At 38.2% G+C, this 24,693-nt stretch overlaps 1 protein-coding gene across 1 annotated transcript in view; it reads right to left on the bottom strand.

Moving 5' to 3' along the window:
- Window positions 1-20,002, bottom strand: part of LOC133645136 (glycine receptor subunit beta-like) — a 103,000-nt gene extending 82,998 nt beyond the window's left edge. Inside the window, exon 1 of the mRNA XM_062039970.1 lies at window positions 19,707-20,002. Coding sequence (XP_061895954.1) covers window positions 19,707-19,968 — 262 coding nt within the window. The 5' untranslated portion in view covers window positions 19,969-20,002. The remainder of the gene's footprint in view (window positions 1-19,706) is intronic.
- Between the last annotated feature and the right edge of the window lie 4,691 nt (window positions 20,003-24,693).

Here is a 24,693-nt window from a genome sequence, read left to right as displayed (position 1 = left end):
AGGCCTCTAATTCCAGGAACACCATTCGTACCATCAAGCATGGTGGTGGTAGTATTATGCTCTGGGCCTGTTTTGCTGCCAATGGAACTGGTGCTTTACAGAGAGTAAATGGGACAATGAAAAAGGAGGATTACCTCCAAATTCTTCAGGACAAGCTAAAATCATCAGCCCGGAGGTTGGGTCTTGGGCGCAGTTGGGTGTTCCAACAGGACAATGACCTCAAACACACGTCAAAAGTGGTAAAGGAATGGCTAAATCAGGCTAGAATGAAGGTTTTAGAATGGCCTTCCCAAAGTCCTGACTTAAACGTGTGGACAATGCTGAAGAAACAAGTCCATGCCAGAAAACCAACACATTTAGCTGAACTGCACCAATTTTGTCAAGAGGAGTGGTCAAAAATTCAAGCAGAAGCTTGTGGATGGCTACCAAAAGCGCCTTATTGCAGTGAAACTTGCCAAGGGACATGTAAGCAAATATTAACATTGCTGTATGTATACTTTTGACCCAGCACATTTGCTCACATTTTCAGTAGACCCATAATAAATTCATAAAAGAAGCAAACTTCATGAATGTTTGTTGTGACCAACAAGTATGTGCTCCAATCACTCTATCACAAATAAATAAGAGTTGTAGAAATGATTGGAAACTCAAGACAGCCATGACATTATGTTCTTTACAAGTGTATGTACACTTTTGACCGCGACTGTACATAGAATGCCGCTGTCTTGCACTGACATGGCGTTTCGTCGTACATGTATGCTGTATATTGTAACTTGCAGGAGGTCCACTGTAGTAGAGAACAGGACTTTTGGCATTTTAAATGACAGACTTCCCAGTGGAGGACTACCTAAACGGCGCAGTGATCAAAGTGACAAGCATAAAACCAATCAGTTGAGTACTGTGACTGACTCATGAATCGGAACTCGTCTTGGCCAAAGTGACCTCCAAGGACTCAAATTAGCGTCCATTTAGAGGTGCAGTGGCGTGTAGGACGTCCATGCTGCCGCACCGTGGTATGCACCACATGTGTTTACCACACATCCACACTGTTCTTTAGTATACAAACATATGCAGTGTAATAGCAGCCATAAATCAGCTGCCAGCAGCCTGAGTGACCACGTGGTGCATTTATCATAGCATCACATTGACCTTTAAATGTACAGGATAGAAACGTTGCAGACAAACCTCTCCTCACTGTGCTCAAGCATCCCATACATTAAGTGAAGCAGTTTATTGTTTCGACAGACTCTCTTGGCCCGGCAACTCACCACCTGCTCTTCTCCGGCTCGTTTATCATCGTATTCATAGGGAGGCGCTCCGCCATTGCCCTGTTGAGCACCTTTTACTGTGTAGCCCTTGCAAGGTCAACACTGGTTCATTAATTAGGACATTTAAAAATATAAATCGGGTTAGTGTACCGTACACACAAAAAAATCCTGGATTGGACTCAAACTGCAAATATGTGTTATTTGGCCCATGCATGACCTACCTCTTAGCAACATGGAAAATAATCAAGTAGCTTTACATAATGGCATATTGTTACATATCAATTTAAGCTGTGGTACTTATCAGTTAACAGTCTTACTTTGAGCAAAACCCCGTGAACCACCGTCATGAATGATGCCAAGGAAGACCTCATGAGACCTGTGCTCAGCGAGAAAATATATACTGTAATTTACTGTAATTAATCAACGTCAATGTTTTTTTTCAAGCCTTCAACACTGACGTTTGCATCTTAATATTCATATTGTTTACACTTGTATGCCGGTTAAGAATGGTGAAATGTAAAAAAAAAAAAAAAAATCTGTTCATTTTTTTATGGTTTCACTCCCGCACAATTATGGGGATGTAACAATATAAATGGTTATCAATATTAACATATTATGGTTATCAATATTATTGCTTTATATTTGAATATATATAGTTTTTTAAATAACTAAAATTAATAGACACACTGTTAGAAAGCCCACTATTTATCTTATGTTTAATAGCTAAACTTTTATTGTTTTAAATATTGGTTTTTACAGTAGCACTTTAAGATGTATTTAAATAACAACTGTGTAACCAATAAAAGCTATTATTTTTATTTCTGTCGGACATTGTGGCATCCTACTCTGTTCAGGAGTCCTTGAACGCACCGCAAAAACACCGCCGTCTCGTAATCCTTTGAGTATAGAACGATCACTAGCGTAGTCTTTCCGACAGCAATGCGTTTTGTAAGTTTAAATTCGGTATGTCGTATCTTAATGGGGGTGTTAATGTCTCTTGTTTTCATCTTAGTATTCAAGCTAGCAAGCTGGCGCCAGTTTATCAAAGCGCAGTTATCAATCAGGGTTTTTTGATCATTTTAATTTGAAAGGGCAACACTAACCGTTGGAAGATTCACGGCGGTTATCATTAATACCATTTATTCTTACATCCCTACACAATATAGAGGAAAATAAAATAGCCTTTATTTTCCATTGCATTGATATGACAACTACTGTTGCAAGTTATTTTTGAGGTGCCGAACTAGAACAAGCTGTGCTGGATTCTGTTACAACTAGGGATGATGCTCGAAACCGATTTTCCCGGTTGTTCGATAAGAAAAGAACCGAGTCCTCGGACTCGAATCCCTTTTTGAGAACCGGTACCCGTTATCGAGACCACTATAGTAAAGAAAAAGAGTTGGTTCTTTATTCGAATCCCTGGGAACGAATCCCGTCCCGACAAGAAATGCCCCGTGGGACATCACAAAAAATGACGTCACGTAGCTCAGTCATTAGGCGCAGATGGGGAAAGCAGGAAAAAAAATGGACCGGAAAAAGCGCTCTAAGGCATGGCTTCATTTCACCAAAAAAAACAAGGAAGCGGCAATATGCAATTATTGCCAGGCTTCGCTCTCGTGTAAGGGGGGGAAGCACAACAAGCGTGTCGTGTCTTCGACACGTGTTGAAGCAGCGGCAGAGATGACGAAGAACGCCCCTCTTCTTCTGCCAGCTGCCCAAGTCGCAGCTACAGTGGCGGTGACGCCGGTGAGTAACTAACGTTAACTGTTGCCGGTTAATTTCCATATCTGCTCACTTGTAGTAACGTTACCTCTTATGTCAACCAGGACTGCAGTAATGTTAGCTAGACTAACGTTACCTAAACATAGTCAGTGGCTAACGTTAACGTGAGCCTTTTTGTATGTGTCTGATAACGTTGACGTTATCTTGTAGCCTACACCACTCCAGAGTTTGCAAGTCTGTCTAATAAACTAGTGCTTTCTTTAGTTTATTTGGAACATGAACACACTTACAGTATAATACATCACAGTTTCATATCATTTCATCCATTCCATCATTTAATTCCACATAATTTTAGCTGTTTGCAATTTTACCAAATCATCGAACTTTAATATTTTTGACTCAATAAAGTGTTTGTATGTTCTCTATATCCAACATTATGTATCAGTCTAATAAAAAAAATTGTAACACGGTTAACAAATGTAGCGCACATTGTTATTTCCCCAAATTTCTGCACAATAACTCAGATATGGTAATACTATAGTAGCGAGCAGTAGAGAATGTGAAGTGATTTGTTAAACCAAATATTGTGTGTTTTTTTCCCATATACAACAACCTATCTGGACTTGATAAGAGAATCGATAAGGAATCAGTTCGATAAGAGGATTCGATAATAGGCTCAAACTGGATAATTTCTTATCAAACATCATCCCTAGTTACAACGAACATGACAGCTACAACTAGGGCTGCTAAAGGAGAAGCTTATCGACTACAGAGTCGGCACGGACTACAAAAGCGGACGTGCGCAATTTTTCAGGATTTATGCAGATCCCAAATACAGATCAGCAGGTACCAGAAGGTAAGAAAAGTTGCTTTTGCATAATATTGCGAAACAAAACACCAGATAATATGTCTTATCTTATACACACACCATAATAATACTCCTATGTTGAAGCACATCAAGCGGTGTGGCTTCATAGCTTACCAAAGTCGTACTAAAACACTTTGATAGATTTTTTAGTGCCGTGTGTAATTTTCTATATTATTAATGGAACATATCAAATGTTGGTGTTGTTTACGTGAATCATATTGCCATCATAGTGCAGTCTACACGTACTGTATCTCTTATGTTTGACTGCCATCTATTGGTCACACTTATCATTCTTTCTTTCTTTCTTTCTTTACTTTATTTCGAACATGAACACACTTACATCATAATACATCACACAATTTCATATCATTTCATTTTACTGTACAACATGCCCGAAAAGGAGTAGGAAGAAGCAAAGCTTATTTAATCCTACCCCTTTCCCACTTCAGAGCGTTTACAAATATATAGAATCATTCACTGACCTTTTTATATAATAAAATAACATCTATGAATTAGTATACACAACAGTTTTATAATATGTAATTAATTAATTCAGTCATTATTAACATACTGAGATGAAGAATATCTTATTTTTAATAAGGTTGGAAGTATTTCTCATAATTATTCTTCTTTGTACTTTGTAAGCACTATTATTTTGAACAACCTCTTAAACTGGATCATATGAGGACAATTTTTAACTTCTTTACTTAATCCATTCCATCATTTAATTCCACATATTGAGATGCTAAAAGTTCTACGTGCATAAAAATGTTTTAAATTATTTTTTCCTCTAAGGTTATATTTCTCCTCTTTAGTTGAGAAGAATTGTTGTACATTCTTTGGTAGCAGGTTACAGTTTGCTTTGTAGATCATTTTAGCTGTTTGCAATTTTACCAAATCACTGAACTTTAATATTTTTGACTCAATAAATAAAGGGTTTGTATGTTCTCTATATCCAACATTATGTATTATTCTAACTGATCTTTTTTGTAACACGGTTAGCGAATGTAGCGCACATTTGTAGTACAATTATCATTGCGCCATATACCAAAAAAAATTGCCTCCAGGTCGGTAGGCAAAACCAGAATTATTCCTTACATTAGGCGCACCGGGTTACAAGGCGCACTGTCCAGTTTTGAGGAAAAAAATGATTTTAAGTGCATCTTATAGTCCGGAAAATACGGTAAATGTTGATGATGTGCATTTATTTGAAAAAAAAGAATGAAGGTTGTGGCAAGCAGAAATAGAAATTGTTTTATTTGGATTATTTTCCATAAGAGGCACATTGAGTATTTTATCCCATTACCCATTAATTTAAAAAATGTATTGATAGATGTACTCAATTACTAAACTAATTGATAGCTTCAACGCATTGCAATATCCTTATTCTAAACTAGGCAATTTTACTTCACTGATTAATAATAAAATGTTTTTGTGAATGGAAGGATTTCAAGTCAGATTGAACAAATGGTTTAATAGTTGAGCTTATTTATCTTATTTTATAATTCAGCCATCACCAGACGACCAAATAATTTCCCAATCTAACGATCTTCATCTGCTGCCATGTTCGGCTGTCGCGAGTAATAAAGCACAGTTAATAAACGAGTTGAACAAATTGTTAAACGTTAACGGACATGCCTTCGAGGCTGCCAGCTTGTAGAATCTCGGGAGACGAATCCTTCAAACTGACTTTGCCGGCGGCTGAAGTCTTCTTTCCTGCTAACAACAACCAAGATGGGCCTGGTTCTGTTTGCTGTGGTCAGCACTGAAGTGGAGACGTGTGTGTGTCACATAAGATGTGCGGAATATTTACTGTTTCTTGTTGGACGGACTTCTACCGTTGAGATGATTTACGCAAGAGGTGTGTATCTCTGGAGAGGTACAAATTAGTGCGGATGCAAATGAGGGCGATGAGTTATACTTGTTGTGGTTTGTGATGGCACAGCTACATAGTAAAGTGAATATACGTGTCTATATGTACCGTATTTTCCGGACTATAAGGGGCACTTAAAATCCTTTTTTCCCCTCAAAACTCGAGAGTGCGCCTTATAACCCGGTACGCCTAATGTAAGGAATATGTTTGGTTGAGCTTACCCACCTCAATCAATTTTATTTGGTACATGATGTAATGATAAGTGTGACCAGTAGATGGCAGTCAAACATAAGAGATAAGTGTAGGCTGCACCGTTTGATGTGCTTCAACATAGGAGTATTATTATGGTGTGTGTATAAGGTAAGACATATCTGCCGTTTTGTTTCGCAATATTATGCAAAAGCAACTTTTCTTACCTTCTGGTACCTGCTGATCTGTATTTGGGATCTGCATAAATGCGCCTGTGTAGTCCATGCCGACACCGTAGTCGATAAGCTTCTTCTTTTTCTCTACCTTTTTGTTATGTGGCATTCATCCTCCGCTGTTGCCGTAAGTTCTTACTTATATCTGTCAGTAAACTCACCATGAAAGCGCTAAAACATACCGGTGTAGTGAGTTCACATTATTCACCCAAGGAACTTTAGTTATTAGAGAGGTCCGGTCCGACGGTTTTTCACGAGACACATTTCTGGTGTTCTTGTTGTTTTTTCCGGATGAGGAGATGCTGCTCCGTTGTTGATTGAAGTAAAGTCTGAATGTCATTAAAACAGTTAGCGCCATCTTTTGACACTTCTTCCACTCCCGTCCTTGCACGCTACACCGCTACAACAAATATGACGGGGAGGAGACGCTATCCAAGGTGAGCCACGTAAATAAGACCGGCCACAAAACGGCGCATCCGGAAGCGACTGTCAGAAAGCGACTTGAAGATGATGTGTAAAACATCATCTATGCAACATTTTGACCAAAGAACCACCATTACATGTTATGTAGACCACAAGGAAGTCTTTTACATTTAGAAAAAAAATAATAATAATTTGACTCCTTTAATGCGCCTTATAATCCGGTGCGCCTTATATATGAAAAAAGATTAAAAAATAGACCATTCATCGGCAGTGCGCCTTATAATCCGGTGCGCCGTATGGTCCGGAAACTACGGTACATGTTGTATATTTAAAAGCATGTTATGCCGTGTGTCAGTTAATAGCCGAACTTGTGCCAACTTTATACAACGGGTGTTGTTACATTATGTGAATTGCTATTGTTAATGTCATATTAATAGAAACATCTAGACATATAAAAGAAGGACATCTATGAAGTAGGGTTATGCGGTATACCGCGGTACTAATTAATTAAATAAGGTATAATGCTACCTTTGAAAAATACCGGTAGTTAGTTTTTTTCCGCGCGCCGTGGTGACACTGCTGGTAATATGAGCCGATGCGCATGGCAGTCGACACACACACACAGAGCACTTGCAAGCAGAAACAGTGTGGAGACAGAAGAGGGAGAATGGATGCAATTTGGCTTTAAAACTAATAATAAAAGGTGAAGCTTTAAACGCTGAAGCGCTGCACTACAAGTCGTGCTTTAAAACATAGCTAGCGAGCGGCTGTTTGCAATGTTTTGGCTACTTCTAAATCCCCAATTCTTGTCTCCATGACGACGAGTAAACTGCAGTTCTCACAAACATCCTCACTGCAGAGCGAGGAATAGCTAAACATGTTACACCACACCTACTCAGTGGCCTAGTAGTTTGAGTGTCCGTCCTGAGATGGGTAGGTTGTGAGTTCCAACCCCGGCCGAGTCATACCAAAGACTATAAAAATGGGAGCCATTACCTCCCTGCTTGGCACTCAGCATCAAGGGTTGGAATTGGGGGTTAAATCACCAAAATGATTCCCGGGCGCGGCCACCGCTGCTGCTCACTGCTCCCCTGACCTCCCAGGGGGTGGAACAAGGGGATGGGTCAAATGCAGAGGGTAATTTCACCACACCTAGTGTGTGTGTGACTATCATTGGTACTTTAACTTTAAATACACACCATAGGATGACACAATTGCGCTCCTCAATGTAGACAAATGGGTGGCCCTATACAAATATCGACTATAAAGATACCAAGTACAAAAACCGTACATAGTAAAAATTACAATGATTACATCGATATCGTTTATTTTTGTTATTGTTTATACATTTAGGAAATAAACCCCTGGACACATGAGGACTTTGAATATGACCAATGTATGATCCTGTAATTACTTGGTATCGGATCCATACCCAAATTTATAGTATCAGCCAACACTTTTGTTAAGTAGCAAACAACAGAATAATAAGTGATTATTACATTTTAACAGAAGTGTAGATAGAACATGTTACAACAGAAAGTAAGCAGACATTAACAGTAAATAAGAATAATAATTCATTTTCTACCGCTTGTCCCTCATAACTTTGACAAAATAATAGAATGATAAATGACACAATATGTTACCGCATACATCAGCAGTTTGCACCAAAAACTACCTGGGTAGATTTTGTTCTTCAGGAACAATTTGTAGTACATTATCTGTATGTCATTTTAGCTACATTTCTGATGGTTGTTTGTGTGCCATGTTGTTCCAGACCACAGCAAATGTTACTCAGCTTGCAAAGATTGTAATAAATACATTAGAAGGAGACAACCTTGCCGTTTCCTTTAACTTGGACACACACATTCTAAGTCAGTAATTTCCAGGAGTTATCTCACCCTCTGAGAAGCCTCCGTGTTACGAATATTTTTTCAATGTTGTAAAAATGTGTAGAATAAATATTACATTTCTGGCAACAAAGATTTGCGTCAGCCTGCGACACATAGTCATTTTGATAGTAGGCTAATATAGCTACACTTACATCATGTGATGTAAAAGCCTAACGTAACACTTATATTAGGCTTTTACATTTCTGCGACTCCTGACAGATTTTTTTTTTTGTTGGTCCAGTATGGATCTTTCAACATTTTGGGTTGCCGACCCCTGCACTAGTGGAACACATACCACCGTCACTGCAATAGAGACATGTGTGACCTATATTTTAGAAAATGGACTTCATACATCATAGCTCCCTTAAACAGCAACACAAATAAGGCCAAAACCCTATTCACAATCGTTGACAGACTGACTAAACCCCCAACACAAATACCAGCCGAACTCCATTCCACGCAGAAATGCAATGACTTTGCATTCTTTTATACTGATAAAATTGAAGGCATCAGACGCACCATCAATATCTCAAGTAAAAAAGTTGGATCACCACCCCATTTAGGCAAAAGTAACACAGCAATGATGGCAAGCTTTAATGCCATAGACTCTAAAACTCTAGTGGAAACGGTGACAGCTCTAAATTCATCCACCTGCTGCCTTGATGTTTTACCTACCAACTTCTTTAAGAATGTTTTTGACTGCCTATCAACAGACATCTTGCAAATAGTTAATAATTCTATTAAATCGGGCAATTTCCCGAAGGCTTTCAAAACTGCAGTCATTAAACCTCTTCTAAAAAAGCAGAGCCTAGATGCCTCTGTTATCAACAACTACAGACCAATTTCAAATCTACCATTCATAAGTAAAATAATTGAGAAAGTTGTCCTCCAACAACTAAATCACTTCTTGGCTTCTACTGGCTGCCACAACAACTTCCAGTCAGGATTTCGACCTCTTCATAGCACAGAGACGGCCCTTCTTAAAGTTATAAATGACATCCGTCTAAACACAGACTCTGGCAAAACTTCAGTATTAATGCTTTTGGACCTCAGTGCTGCATTTGACACTGTCGACCACTCAATACTTTTGGACAGGTTGGAAAACTGGGTGGGGATCTCAGGCACAGTTTTAAGCTGGTTCAAGTCATATCTACAAGATAGGAACTATTTTGTTTCCATTGGTGACTTTGTATCAGAACCAACCAACGTAACGTGTGGAGTCCCCCAAGGTTCAATCTTGGGGCCGACTTTATTTAACATCTATATGCTCCCACTAGGACAAATCATGCAAAATAATAACATTGACCATCATTGCTATGCCGATGACACCCAAATCTATGTAGCGCTATCACCAAATGACTATCGCCCCATAGATCTTCTGTGCCAGTGCATTGAGCAAGTCAAACACTGGATGTGCCAAAATTTCCTACAACTAAATGAAGATAAAACTGAGATAATTGTTTTTGGTGCTAAAAAAGAAAGGTTTAAAGTCATCCAACACCTTCAATCACTGTCCCTGAAAACCTCAAATAAAGCCAGAAATCTTGGGGTTATTTTAGATTCTGATTTACATTTCGACAGTCACATCAAATCAGTAACAAAATCGGCCTACTATCACCTCAAAAATGTAAAAAGACTTAGAGGGCTCATGTCAGCTCAAGACTTAGAAAAACTTGTACATGCCTTTATTACCAGTAGGCTAGACTATTGTAATGGTCTCCTTGCAGGTCTTCCCAAAAAACTGTCAGGCAGCTACAGCTTGTTCAGAACGCTGCTGCTAGAGTTCTAACAAAGACCAAAAAATGTGAGCACATTACACCAATTCTTAAATCCTTACATTGGCTCCCTGTACATCAGAGAATAGATTTCAAAATCCTCCTGCTCACATATAAATCACTACATGGTCTAGGGCCCAAGTATATCACTGATATGCTCCCACTATATACGCCCTCTAGATCACTAAGATCTTCTGAGACCAATCTGTTAGCGGTTCCAAGAGTAAACTCAAATCAAGGGAGATCATCATTCAGTCACTATGCAACACATAGCTGGAATAAACTTCCTGAAGATGTCAGACTCTCCCCAACTCTCACTACTTTTAAAACTAGACTGAAGACTTTTATGTTCACCTTAGCTTTCAGCTAAATCTTTTAATCTTTTAACTTTTAACGTCTGCACTGTTTTTATTTTTATTGTCTGCATTTTAATTTTGCTTTTATTTTCTTTCATTTCACTTTGTTGTCTGTGAAGCACTTTGAGTCTGCCTTGTGTATGAAAAGCGCTATACAAATAAAGTTGCCTTGCCTTGCCTTGCCTTATTATTTGTCATTAATACATGAAATACAAAGCAAATGGATTACTTCAGTACTGAAGAAAAATCACCTCAAGTGGCTGTTTGCAACTTCCTCACAATAACATTTTTCAAAGCAAAAAATATAACAAAGATACCAGGTTTAAAAAATCATAAAGTGCCATTTAGAGCGAATAATTGTGCATTAGTGTGATACTATCTGACCATAGTAGAGTTTTTCTGGATGAAATGCTACACCATTTGTGTGGCTTTTAATGGCCTCGCAGCACAAACAAGCAAAAACTAAAGAAATACCGTAATTTCCGGACTATAAGCCGCTACTTTTTCCCCTCGTTCTGGTCCCTGCGGCTTATACAAGGGTGCGGCTTATTTACGGCCTGTTCTTCTCCGACACCGACGAAGAGGATTTCGGTGGTTTTAGTACGCAGGAGGAAGACGATGACTCAATGATTAAAGACTGACTTTTCATATACCGGTAGGCTGGTTATTTTGATAGCGTACAGGCGAGCACTTTGTATTACTTTGCACCGTTGTATTATTTGTACTCTGCACGAATGCTGTTCGCCATGTCAAAGATGTGAAAGTTTGATTGAATGATTGAAAGATGTATTGTTAATAAATGGGACGCTTTGCGTTCCCAAACAGTCATCTCTGTCCCGACAATCCCCTCCGTGGTAGCAGGAACCCCTATATACTACGCTAATTACACATCAAAACCCTGCGGCTTATAGTCGGGTGCGGCTTATATATGGAGCAATCTGTATTTTCCCCTAAATTTAGCTGGTGCGGCTTATAGTCCGGAAATTACGGTAGTTATAGCCAGCACTAAAAGAAATGTGTCAGTGCTCAAATGGACTTCATATTTTAGGATTATATAGACATAGTGCTGTCCTGATACCAATATTTTGGTACCGGTACCGAAATGATTTTGGTACTTTTCGATAATTTTCTAAATAAAGGGGACCACAAAAAATTGCATTATTGGCTTTATTTTAACCAAAAAAATCTTAATTAAAAGGCTTATGGCAGCTCCCGCCATCAGTGTGTGAATGTGTGTGTGAATGGGTGAATGTGGAAATACTGTCAAAGCGCTTTGAGTACCTTGAAGGTAGAAAAGCACAATACAAGTATAACCCATTTATCATTTATGTGGCCACATGCGTGGACAGCACCTTTTAGCTCGCATTTCCAAAATTGTGTACACTACAGAATTGGGATTTTATGGCCGCTTATGTGGTCACTTATACTGCCATCTGGTGGTGTCAGAAGAGTATAACATACAATGGAATTTGGAAAAAAAAGTTTAAAAATAAGAATTAGCATGTCACTAAACATGAAGTACACGTTTGTTACTTATGGACTAAGTACATCATATCAAAAGATGATTCTTAGTTTTTTATTCCAATTAGGGTCCAATAAGCCCAAATGGCAAAGAGAAATAAAAAAGCATGTAAACAAACAGCTTGGGCCTTAAGAGGTTAAGACATGGCCAGCTAGCTAGCGGCTAATGTCTGTCCATATCACTAATCCGTGTCTCCATGGAGACAAATCAAGTACGATTATTTCAGGTATCAATGCTGTAGGGTGCGTGATAGGTCTACATGATTCACTTCACACCGCAGTAAATCAGAGCCATAATGATGGAAGAACATAATCTTATCGATAGTTGACAAAGTCAACCATTAAGGCAACCATCGTAACTTTGTACACACTGATCACATGTGATTAAAGGGCATACTTAGTCAACAGCCATACATGTCTCACTAAAGGTGGTCGTATGAACAACGACAACACTGTCATAAACATCTGCCATATAGTGAAACCACACTAAACAACACTGTCATAAACATGTGCCATATAGTGAAACCACACTAAACAACACTGTCATAAATATGTGCCATATAGTGAAACCACACTAAACAACACTGTCATAAACATGTGCCATATAGTGAAACCACACTAAACAACACTGTCATAAACATGTGCCATATAGTGAAACCACACTAAACAACATTGTCATAAACATGTGCTATATAGTGAAACCACACTAAACAACACTGTCATAAACATTGTCGTATAGTGAAACCACGCTAAACAACACTGTCATAAACATGTGCCATATAGTGAAACCCCACTAAACAACAATATCCTAAACATGTGCCATATAGTGAAACCCCACTAAACAACATTGTCATAAACATGTGCTATTTAGTGAAACCACACTAAACAACACTGTCATAAACATGTGTCGTATAGTGAAACCATGCTAAAAAACACTGTCATAAACATGTGCCATATAGTGAAACCCCACTAAACAACACTGTCATAAATATGTTCCATATAGTGAAACCACACTAAACAACACTGTCATAAATATGTGCCATATAGTGAAACCACACTAAACAACACTGTCATAAATATGTGCCATATAGTGAAACCACAATAAACAACACTGTCATAAATATGTTCCATATAGTGAAACCACACTAAACAACACTGTCATAAACATGTGCCATATAGTGAAACCACAATAAACAACACTGTCATAAACATGTGCCATATAGTGAAACTACACTAAACAACACTGTCATAAACATGTACCATATAGTGAAACCACACTAAACAACACTGTCATAAACATGTGCCATATAGTGAAACCACACTAAACAACACTGTCATAAACATGTACCATATAGTGAAACCACACTAAACAACACTGTCATAAACATGTGCCATATAGTGAAACCACACTAAACAACACTGTCATAAACATGTGCCATATAGTGAAACCACACTAAACAAACCTGTCATAAACATGTGCCATATAGTGAAACCACACTAAACAACACTGTCATAAACATGTGCCATATAGTGAAACCACACTAAACAACACTGTCATAAAAATGTGAAGTGAATTATATTTATATAGCGCTTTTCTCTAGTGACTCAAAGCGCTTTACATAGTGAAACCCAATATCTAAGTTACATTTAAACCAGTGTGGGTGGCACTGGGAGCAGGTGGGTAAAGTGCCTTGCCCAAGGACACAACGGCAGTAACTAGGATGGCGGAAGCGGGGATCGAACCTGGAACCCTCAAGTTGCTGGCATGGCCGCTCTACCAACCGAGCTATACCGCCCACTGTGCGATATAGTGAAACCACACTTAACAACACTGTCATAAACATGAGCCATATAGTGAAACCACACTAAACAACACTGTCATAAACATGTGCCATATAGTGAAACCACACTAAACAACACTGTCATAAACATGTGCCATATAGTGAAACCACACTTAACACTGTCATAAACATGTGCCATATAGTGAAACCACACTAAACAACACTGTCATAAACATGTGCCATATAGTGAAACCACACTAAACAACACTGTCATAAACATGTGCCATATAGTGAAACCACACTAAACACTGTCACAAACATGTGCCGTAAAGTGAAACCACACTAAACAACGATAACAAACACATTTTGGGAGAGTATTTGCACCGCAACACAACATCAACACTACAGAACAAATTCCCAGAATTCCCTGCAGCACCAACTCTTCTGGGACGCTACAATATAAACAAACGCTGTTGGTGGATCTACACCTGACATCCACTGTAATGATACCAAGTACAATAGCGTATCTAGTCGATACTACTATGATTACATCGATATTTCTTAGAATTCACAAAATCTACTTTTTTTTTTTTTTTTTTTTAATATAGTCAGGAAATATGTCCCTGTACACATAAGGACCTTGAATATGATCAATGTATGATCCTGTAACTACTTGCTATCGGATTGATACCCAAATTTGTATCAAACAGTGCAAGTATCAAACAACAGAAGAATAAGTGATTATTACATTTTAACAGAAGTGTCATTTTGAAACAGAAAATAAGCAGACATTAACAGCAAATGAACAGGTAGATTAACAATTCATTCCCTACCACTTGTCCTTAATAATAGGTGTATAAATGACACAATATGTTACTGCATACGTCAGCAGACTAATTAGGAGTCTTTGTTTGTTTACTTACTACTAAAAGACAAGTTGTCTAGTATGTTCACTATTTTATTTAAGGACAAACTTGCAATAATAAACATATGTTTAATGTACCCTAACATTTTTTGTTCAAATAAAGCCAATAATGACATTTTGTGTGGTCCCCTTTATTTAGAAAAGTATCGAAATACATTTTGGTACCGGTACCAAAATATCGGTATTGGGACAACACGAGTTGCAAGTGATAAACGCTTGTTTAGTGAAACGAAAAGAAATGCAAAACTAAAGTTAAGTTCAAGTTAAAGTACCAATGATTGTCACACACACACTAGGTGTGGTGAAATGTGTCCTCTGCATTTGACCCATCCTCTTGTTCACCCCCTGGGAGGTGAGGGGAGCAGTGAGCAGCAGCAGTGGCCATGCCCAGGAATCCTTTTTGGTGATTTAACCCCCAATTCCAACCCTTGATGCTGAGTGTCAAGCAGGGAGGTAATGGAATCCCATTTTTATAGTCTTTGGTATGACTTGGCTGGGGTTTGAACTCACAACCTACCCATCTCAGGGCGGACACTCTAACCACTATGCCACTGAATCGTATAGTCTGAATCTTAATTGACTCGTGACTCGTGAGGGGCCCAAAGATTCCCACCTCTAGCTCCCTTAATATTTGGCCTATCACAATGGTTCAAGTACCATTGGAAAGTTGTTTCCAAGGTCTTTAAAATGGCTTGAATTGCTTTGAGATAGTTTGCATTTGAACTTTTTTCATCACATAGCATACCAACTTCAGCACATACTTGTTGGTCACAAAAAAACATTCATGAAGTTTGCTTCTTTTATGAATTTATTAAGGCTCTACTGAAAATGTGAGCAAATGTGCTGGGTCAAAAGTATACATACAGGGGACGACGTGGCGAAGTTGGGGGAGTGGCCGTGCCAGCAACCTGAGGGTTACTGGTTCAATCCCCACCTTCTACCATCCTAGTCATGTCCGTTGTGTCCTTGAGCAAGACACTTCACCCTTGCTCCTGATGGGTCCTGGTTAGCGCCTTGCATGGCAGCTCCCGCCATCAGTGTGTGAATGTGTGTGTGATTGGGTGAATGTGGAAATAGTGTCAAAGTGCTTTGAGTTCCTTAAAAAAAGGTAGAAAAGCACTATACAAGTACAACCCATTTACCATTTACCATACAGCAATGTTAATATTTGCTTACATGTCCCTTGGCAAGTTTCACTGCAATAAGGCGCTTTTGGTAGCCATCCACAAGCTTCTGCTGGAATTGTTCACCACAAAATTGGTGCAGTTCAGCTAAATGTGTTGGTTTTCTGACATGGACTTGTTTCTTCAGCATTGTCCACACCTTTAAGTCAGGACTTTGGGAAGGCCATTCTAAAACCTTTCCTTTACCACTTTTGAGGTGTGTTTGGGGTCTTATTCCTGTTGGAACACCCAACTGCGCCCAAGACCCAACCTCCGGGCTGATGATTTTAGCTTGTCATGAAGAATTTGACCCAATTTACTCAGCGTAAAGTACCAGTTCCATTGGCAGCAAAACAGGCCCGGAGCATAATACTACCACCACCATGCTTGACGGTAGGAATGGTGCTCCTGGGAATAAAGACTTCAACTTTTCTCCTCCAAACAAATTGCTGGGTATTGTGGCCAAACAGCTCCATTTTTGTTTCATCGGGCCACAGAACTTTCCTCCAGAAGGTCTTATCTTTGTCCATGTGATGTCAGATGAAACAAAAGTTGAGCTGTTTGGCCACAATGGGTGAGGGCGGACCTACGTCACTTCCGCTTACCAATCCCCGAGCAACCGGGAATTCGTTGAAAACAAACCAGCTCACAGCAAACACAGCATTGACAGAAAAAGCATTTAACGAGCGTTGTGGCTTGGAAGTCGGCGTTAAATCCTTCATTTACGCATTTTTACTTATTCGCATATCGTGTGAAAAAACGAAAATGTATTATTTGCGTCAGACTCGTCTCAGTGAACTTTAAAGCTTCTCAGGCTTAGCTTAGCTTGCTAGTTAGCTTAGCCCAGGGGTCGGCAACCCGCGGCTCTAGAGCCGCATCTTTAGCGCCGCCCTAGTGGCTCTCTGAAGCTTTTTCAAAAATGTATGAAAAATGGAAAAAGATGAGGGGAAAAAATATATATTTTTTGTTTTAATATGGTTACTGTAGGAGGACAAACATGACACAAACCTCCCTAATTGTTATAAAGCACACTGTTTGTATTAAACATGCTTCACTGATTCGAGTATTTGGCGAGCGCCGTTTTGTCCTACTAATTTTGGCGGTCCTTGAACTCACCTTAGTTTGTTTACAATGTATAACTTTCTCCGACTTTCTAGGACGTGTTTTATGCCACTTCTTTTTCTGTCTCATTTTGTCCGCCAAACTTTTAACGTTGTGCGTGAATACACAAAGGTGAGTTTTGTTGATGTTATTGACTTGTGTGGAGTGATAATCAGACATATTTGGTCACTGCATGACTGCAAGCTAATCGATGCTAACATGCTATTTAGGCTAGCTGTATGTAAATATTGCATCATTATGCCTCATTTGTAGCTATATTTGAGCTCATTTAGTTTCCTTTAAGTCATCTTAATTCAATGTATATCTCATGACACACTATCTGTTTGTATTATGGCTTCTAATTTGTTGCGGCTCCAGACAGATTTGTTTTTGTATTTTTGGTCCAATGTGGCTCTTTCAACATTTTGGGTTGCCGACCCCTGGCTTAGCCTGTGCGCTACTAAGAAAGAGACGCATTTTGCGACTGTCTTGAAAAGTTGATTAAATGGCAACATGAAAATTATAGGGTTTATTGGTTTTTAAAAACCCAACTTTTAAGTGCAAATTTAAACGAAACCGGTTTTCGAAAATAGCTAGCTAGGCTATAGACTATATCAGGGGTCACCAACCTTTTTGAAACCAAGGGCTATTTCTTGGGTACTGATTAATGCGAAGGGCTACCAGTTTGATACACACTTAAATAAATTGCCAGAAATAGCCAATTTGCTCAATTTACCTTTAAGTCTATGTTATTATTAATAATTAATTATATTTACACTTAATTAGACGGTTTAAAAGAGGAGAAAACACGGAAAAAATGACAATTACATTTTGAAACATAGTTTATCTTCAATTTCGACTCTTTAAAATTCAAAATTCAACCGAAAAAAAGAAGAGAAAAACTTAAAAAAAGAATGTATGGAACATCGTTAGTAATTTTTCCTGATTAAGATTAATTTTAGAATTTTGATGACATGTTTTAAATAGGTTGAAATCCAATCTACACTTTGTTAGAATATATAACAAATTGGACCAAAGACAAATCATTATTTCTTCTAGATTTTCCAGAACAAAAATTTTAAAAGAAATTCAAAAGACTTTGAAATAAGATTTAAATTTGATTCTACAGATTTTCTAGATTTGCCAGAATAATTTTTTTGAATTTTAATCATAATAAGTTTGAAGAAATATTTTACAAATATTCTTCGTCGAAAAAACAGAAGCTAAAATGACGAATTAAATTAAAATGTATTTATTATTCTTTACAATAAAAAAAATAAATTTACTTGAACATTGATTTAAATTGACAGGAAAGAAGAGGAAGGAATTTAAAAGGTGAAAAGGTACATGTGTTTAAAAAACCTAAAATCATTTTTAAGGTTGTATTTTTTCTCTAAAATTGCCTTTCTGAAAGTTATAAGAAGCAAAGTAAAAAAAAAATGAATTTATTTAAACAAGTGAAGACCAAGTCTTTAAAACATTTTCTTGGATTTTCAAATTCTATTTGAGTTTTGTCTCTCTTAGAATTAAAAATGTCGGGCAAAGCGAGACCAGCTTGCTAGTAAATAAATACAATTTAAAAAATAGAGGCAGCTCACTGGTAAGTGCTGCTATTTGAGCTATTTTTAGAACAGGCCAGCGGGCTACTCATCTGGTCCTTACGGGCTACCTGGTGCCCGCGGGCACCGCGTTGGTGACCCCTGATATAGTATATACCGCATGTTATTTTTGTACAACAACAACTTCAGCTGTCGAACGTTATAAGGTACAAATTCAACAAGTACAACATTAGCACGGACGGTATAGCCAAGTTGTGGTGAAGAAGGTGGATTTTTGTTCCTTATATTTACCAGAAACGAAGTGATCCGAACACACGACCCGGGACTTTGGGGGACTCCAGTGAGAACCGTCCTCGTTTTCCCGGTGTAAAGCTGCGAGCCATTTGTCTCGTCTCTGTGGGCTTTTATCGCGCAAAATACAACCTTTGTTTTCCCTGTTTCCAGTTGTGGTTAGCACAACCAAAAACAACACCGTTTTTGGGCATTTTGGAGGCAGAATGACGGGTTTAACCAGCGTAGGTCGACAGGTTAAAGAGTAATGGCAACGGTTTGTTTTCAACGCCAGTCTGGTTGCTATGGCTCGAAGAACCCGTATGTAGCTCAGTTGCCCGGATGTCGGCCCTCACCTATACCCAGAAATATGTTTGGAGGGGAAAAGGTGAGGCCTTTAATCCCAGGAACACCACTCCTACCGTCAAGCATGGTGCTGGTAGTATTATGCTTCAGTAGACCCATAATAAATTCATAAAAGAAGCAAACTTCATGAATGTTTTTTGTGACCAACAAGTATGTGCTCCAATCACTACATCACAAAAAAAAATAGAAAGTATTGGCCACTCAAGACAGCCACGACATGATGTTCGTTACAAGTGACCACGACTGTACATTACCATTGTCGTGGGTGAGGACCCACTTCTAGCCTGGCGTGTGCAGGTGTACCTAATTGCAGAGCCCACGCCAGAAAGGATTGTTAGTGTGCGGCACAGCTGCATTGGCGTGAGCGCATCGTGGATCGCGACACGCACAAACACGCATTATTGACGTGGGTGGTCTACGTCACCTGTCAGACGCGGTAGAAACTCCCCCCGGTGAAAGCTAGCCGTGCTACTCGTCGTTAACGGCACCTTCCGGACCTTTCCATCCTCCTTCCTTCCCGCCTTTCCCTCCGTCCACGCCCGCGTCGAAGCTTTCTTCCGTCGCCCGGTTAGAGCGCCGTCACGTCGCGGCAGCGAGGCGTCATGTCTGCGGTGGCTGTTGTTGATGTTTATCGCCTCTTGCTCCAGCGGCGCCAAGATGGAGGCTCGGCACCTGTCATGCAACATGCGCAGGAGAGGCTGCGCAGGAGATCAGCACCACGGAGAGAGCACGCTCTTCGCCCCGCCCCCAACTGCTGTTTAAAGAAGAAGAAAAAAAAGGGCGTCACGTGACCCGACGCTAATTATGAATGCACTTCCGGGCTTCGAGTGTATGATAATGGATGACGTGGTAGGAGAAGCACTTATTTAGGGGATGGTAAATAATTGACTAATGTGTGTGATGCTTGCTTACATTAAAAGGAAAACATTAAAAATACATGTTGCATACATTCAAGGCGGCTTATTTATTTATATCAGGGGTGTCCAAGATGTTTTCCATTGAGGGGCCACACCGAAAAATCAACGCATGTAGGGGCCATTTAGATATTTTATACCAAAATATATATTTTTTAACCTTTAGGCTCCATTCAGGTTTGGTCCCGGGGACTTGGATAAAAATGGTAATAATCACTTTTATATTCTTTTTTTTTTTTTATCCAACACTTAAATCTTTAGATCAACTTCCATCCATTCATCCATGTTCTACCGCTTGTCCCTTTTTTTGAGGGGTCGCGGGGGGTGCTGGAGCCTATATCAACTTGGGATCTATATTTTTTGTTGTTGTTATTTCGACTAATGTGTGTGATGCTTGCTTACATTAAAAGGGGAAAAAAATACATGATGCATATAGTCAAGAAGGCTTATTTATTTAGATCAGGGGTGTTTTCCACTGAAGGGCCACACCAAAAAAATCTAAGCATGTAGGGGCCATTTAGATAAACCACTACAATAAATCGATTTTTTTTAGATTTTTCTTTAGGCTCCATTCAGGTTTGGTCCCGGGGACTTGGAAGGATCTCGGTGATAAAAATGGTAATAATCACTCATAAGTTATTTCATTTTTTTATCCAACGCTTAAATCTTTAGATGAACTTGAGATCTATATTTTTGTTGTTGTTATTTTGACAAATGTGTGTGATGCTTGCTTACATTAAAAGGAAAAAATTAAAAATACATGTTGTATACATTCAGGAAGGCTTATTTATTTAGATCTGGGGTGTACAAGATGTTTTCCACTGAGGGGCCACACCAAAAAATCTAAGCATGTAGGGGCCATTTAGATAAACCACTACAATAAATCGATTTTTTTTTAGATTTTTCTTTAGGCTCCATTCAGGTTTGGTCCCGGGGACTTGGAAGGATCTCGGTGATAAAAATGGTAATAATCACTCATATGTTATTTCATTTTTTTATCCAACGCTTAAATCTTTAGATGAACTTGAGATCTATATTTTTGTTGTTGTTATTTTGACAAATGTGTGTGATGCTTGCTTACATTAAAAGGAAAAAATTAAAAATACATGTTTTATACATTCAGGAACTTATTTATTTAGATCTGGGGTGTACAAGATGTTTTCCACTGAGGGGCCACACCGAAAAATCAAAGTATGTAGGGGCCATTTAGATAAACCACTACAATAAATAGATTTGTTTATATTTTTCTTTAGGCTCCATTCAGATTTGGTTCCGGGGACTTGGAAGGATCTCGGTGATAAAAATGGTAATAATCAGTCATATATATTTTTAATTTTTTTATCCAACGCTTAAATCTTTAGATCAACATGAGATGTACTGTATATTTTTGTTGTTGTTATTTTAACTAATGTGTGTGATGCTTGCTTACATTAAAAGGAAACAATTAAAAATACATGTTGCATACATTCAAGAAGGCTTATTTATTTAAATCAGGGGTGTAGGAGATGTTTTCCACTCAAGGGCCACACCGAAAAATCAAAGCATGTAGGGGCCATTTAGATAAACCACTACAATAAATAGATTTGTTTAATCTTCAGGCTCCATTCAGGTTTGGTCCCAGGGACTTGGAAGGATCTCGGTTATAAAAATAGTAATAATTACTCATATATTAATTTTTTTTTTTAGTCCAACACTTAAATCTTTAGATCAACTTCAGATCTATCTGTTGGAAAAAAAAAAAAAAGTATATATATATATTTTTTTTTGCACTGCCGATGAATGGTCTATTTTTTATCTTTGTTCATATATAAGGCGCATTAAAGGAGTCATATATATATATATACATATATATATGTTGTTGTTTTTTTTCTAAAAGTAAAAGACTTCCTTGTGGTCTACATCAGTGGTCCCCAACCTTTTTGTACTAGCGGACCGGTCAATGCTTGAAAATTTGTCCCACGGACCTGGGGGGGAGGGGTAGTAAAAAATTTTTTTTTTTTTTTTTTTTTGTCATAAATAAATACAATCATGTGTGCTTACGTACTGTATCCCTGCAGACTGTATTGATTTATATTGATATATAATGTATACATTGTGTTTTCTATGTTGATTTAATAAAAAATATTTTTATTTTTATATTTTTTTAATTTATTTTTTATTTTTTATCTTCTTGTGCGGCCGCGGCCCGGTACCAATCGGTCCACGGACCGGTACCGGGCCGCGGCCCGGTGGTTGGGGACCACTGGTCTATATAACATGTAATGGTGGTTCTTTGATCAAAATGTTGCATAAATGATGTTTTACACATCATCTTCAAGCCGCTTTCTGACAGTCTCTTTCGGATGCGCCATTTTGTGGGCGGTCTTATTTACGTGGCTCACCTTCGACAGCGTCTTCTCCCCGTCATGTTTGTTGTAGCGGTGTAGCGTGCAAGGACGGGAGTGGAAAAAGTGTCAAAAGATGGCACTATTTTTTGTTGAAATAAAGTCAATAATGCCTTTTTTTTGTGGTCCCCTTTATTTAGAAACGTATCGAAAAGAACCGAAAAGTATCGACATATATTTTGGTACTGGTACCAGTCCCAAAATATTGTTATCGGGACAACACTAGTTGCAAGTGATTAACGCTTATTTAGTGAAACGAAAAGAAATGTAAAACTGCATCGATAATCGATTTTTAATCGAATCTTAGATTCTGAATCTTAATTGAAGCGTGAGGGTCAAAAAAGATGTAGCTAACTGTTTTAGTGACATTCAGACTTTACTTCAATCAATAACGGAGCAGCATCTCCTCATCCGGAAACAAGGCCGGAACCATCCGACCGAAACTCTAATAAATAAAGTTCCTTGGGTGAATAATGTAAACTCACTACACCGGTATGTTTTAGTACTTTCATGGCGAGTTTACTGACAGATATAAATAAGAACTTTACACTTCTTTATATTAGAAATGGCAACAGCGGATGATGAATGTCACATAACAAGAAGATAGAGAAAAAGAAAAAGCTTAACGACTTCTATGTCTCCACGGACTAGGGATGGGCGATACCACACTTTTAGGATTCGATAAGATACCGATACTTTTTCTTGCATTTTCATCGATACCGATACCGATACCAATAATTTCTTATTGGCAATTTTTTGTCAGTCAAAAATATTATTACTATTGTTATTATTTAAGACAAATCACGAGACAAATACAGACCATTTGTACCACATTTATTATGGTCAATATATAATAAAAGTAAAATTAAAATAAATAACATAATTATGAAAAATACATTAAATATTATATATAATAATAAGTATTTATTATATATAATAATAATTACATATTAGGGCTTTCCAATTAAGTCAAATCCGAATTGCAAGAAGCTGCAGTTATTTTTTAAAGTTTGTGATATAATTAGCAATTAATGAAATATGAAATAGGCTAATGTTTTCGAAATGTAAGAAATCATGTTACAGATTAAAACCAAAATCATATATTCAAGATTTTCTTGGAAAAAAATAAAACTGTAATGCAAAGATGAAGAATCTCCAAATTGTATCTCTTTCTTATCTTGTTTTAAATACTCAAGCAATTTTCAACTAACAGTAAATTCCCCTGTGTGGAAATTATTTGAATTTAGGATAATCATTTAAACAAAAATATTCAGCAAACATTACTAAAAAAAACAAAAAACAATGCCTGTTTTAAGTCAACAATTGGACAACACTGGATATGCCTGGCTGCATAGCTGTCGGCTGGCTGTGTGTGTGTTGCACGTTGACGACGCTCATTCGCTGTCTCCTGTCACGTGACTGGGCCAGCTCTATACTCTGCCAGGTACAGGGGTGTCCCAGCACATAGTAAGTTAAGTAAGTCATCAAAAACATCTGAAAGTGATGCTTGCACCCCCCACACGCCGTTTTTTGGTTTATATCGATACTTTTTTCAGAAAAGTGATGCCAAATGAGTAGCGTGTGAGTATCGATATATAAATACCACAGGATCGATACGCACATCCCAACCACGGAATACAAAGGCGGATGCACACAATTTTTCAGGATTTATGCAGATCCCAAATACAGATCAGCAGGTACCAGAAGGTAAGAACAGTTGCTTTTGCATAATATTGCGAAACAAAACGCCAGATAATGTCTTTCCTTATACACACAACATAATAATACTTCTATGTTTAATGCGCCGACAATCCATCAAGCGGTGTGGCTTCATAGCTTACCAAAGTCCTACTAAAACATTTTGATAGATTTTTGAGCGCCGTGTGTAATGTTCTATATTTTCAATGGAACATATAAAATGTTTGGTGTTGTTTAATTGAGTCATATTGCAATCATAGTGCAGTCTACACGTATCTCTTATGTTTGACTGCCATCTACTGGTCACACTTATCATTACACCATGCACCAAATAAAATAGCTTCAAGGTCGGTAAGCAAAACCAAAATTATTCCGTACATTAGGCGCACCAGGTAATAAGGTGCACTGTATATAG

Source organism: Entelurus aequoreus, linkage group LG28, assembly GCF_033978785.1.
Source record: "Entelurus aequoreus isolate RoL-2023_Sb linkage group LG28, RoL_Eaeq_v1.1, whole genome shotgun sequence".
Classification (NCBI taxonomy): domain Eukaryota; kingdom Metazoa; phylum Chordata; class Actinopteri; order Syngnathiformes; family Syngnathidae; genus Entelurus; species Entelurus aequoreus.
Note: the sequence above shows the minus strand (reverse complement) of the source record. Positions and strands in the feature narration are given on the sequence as shown.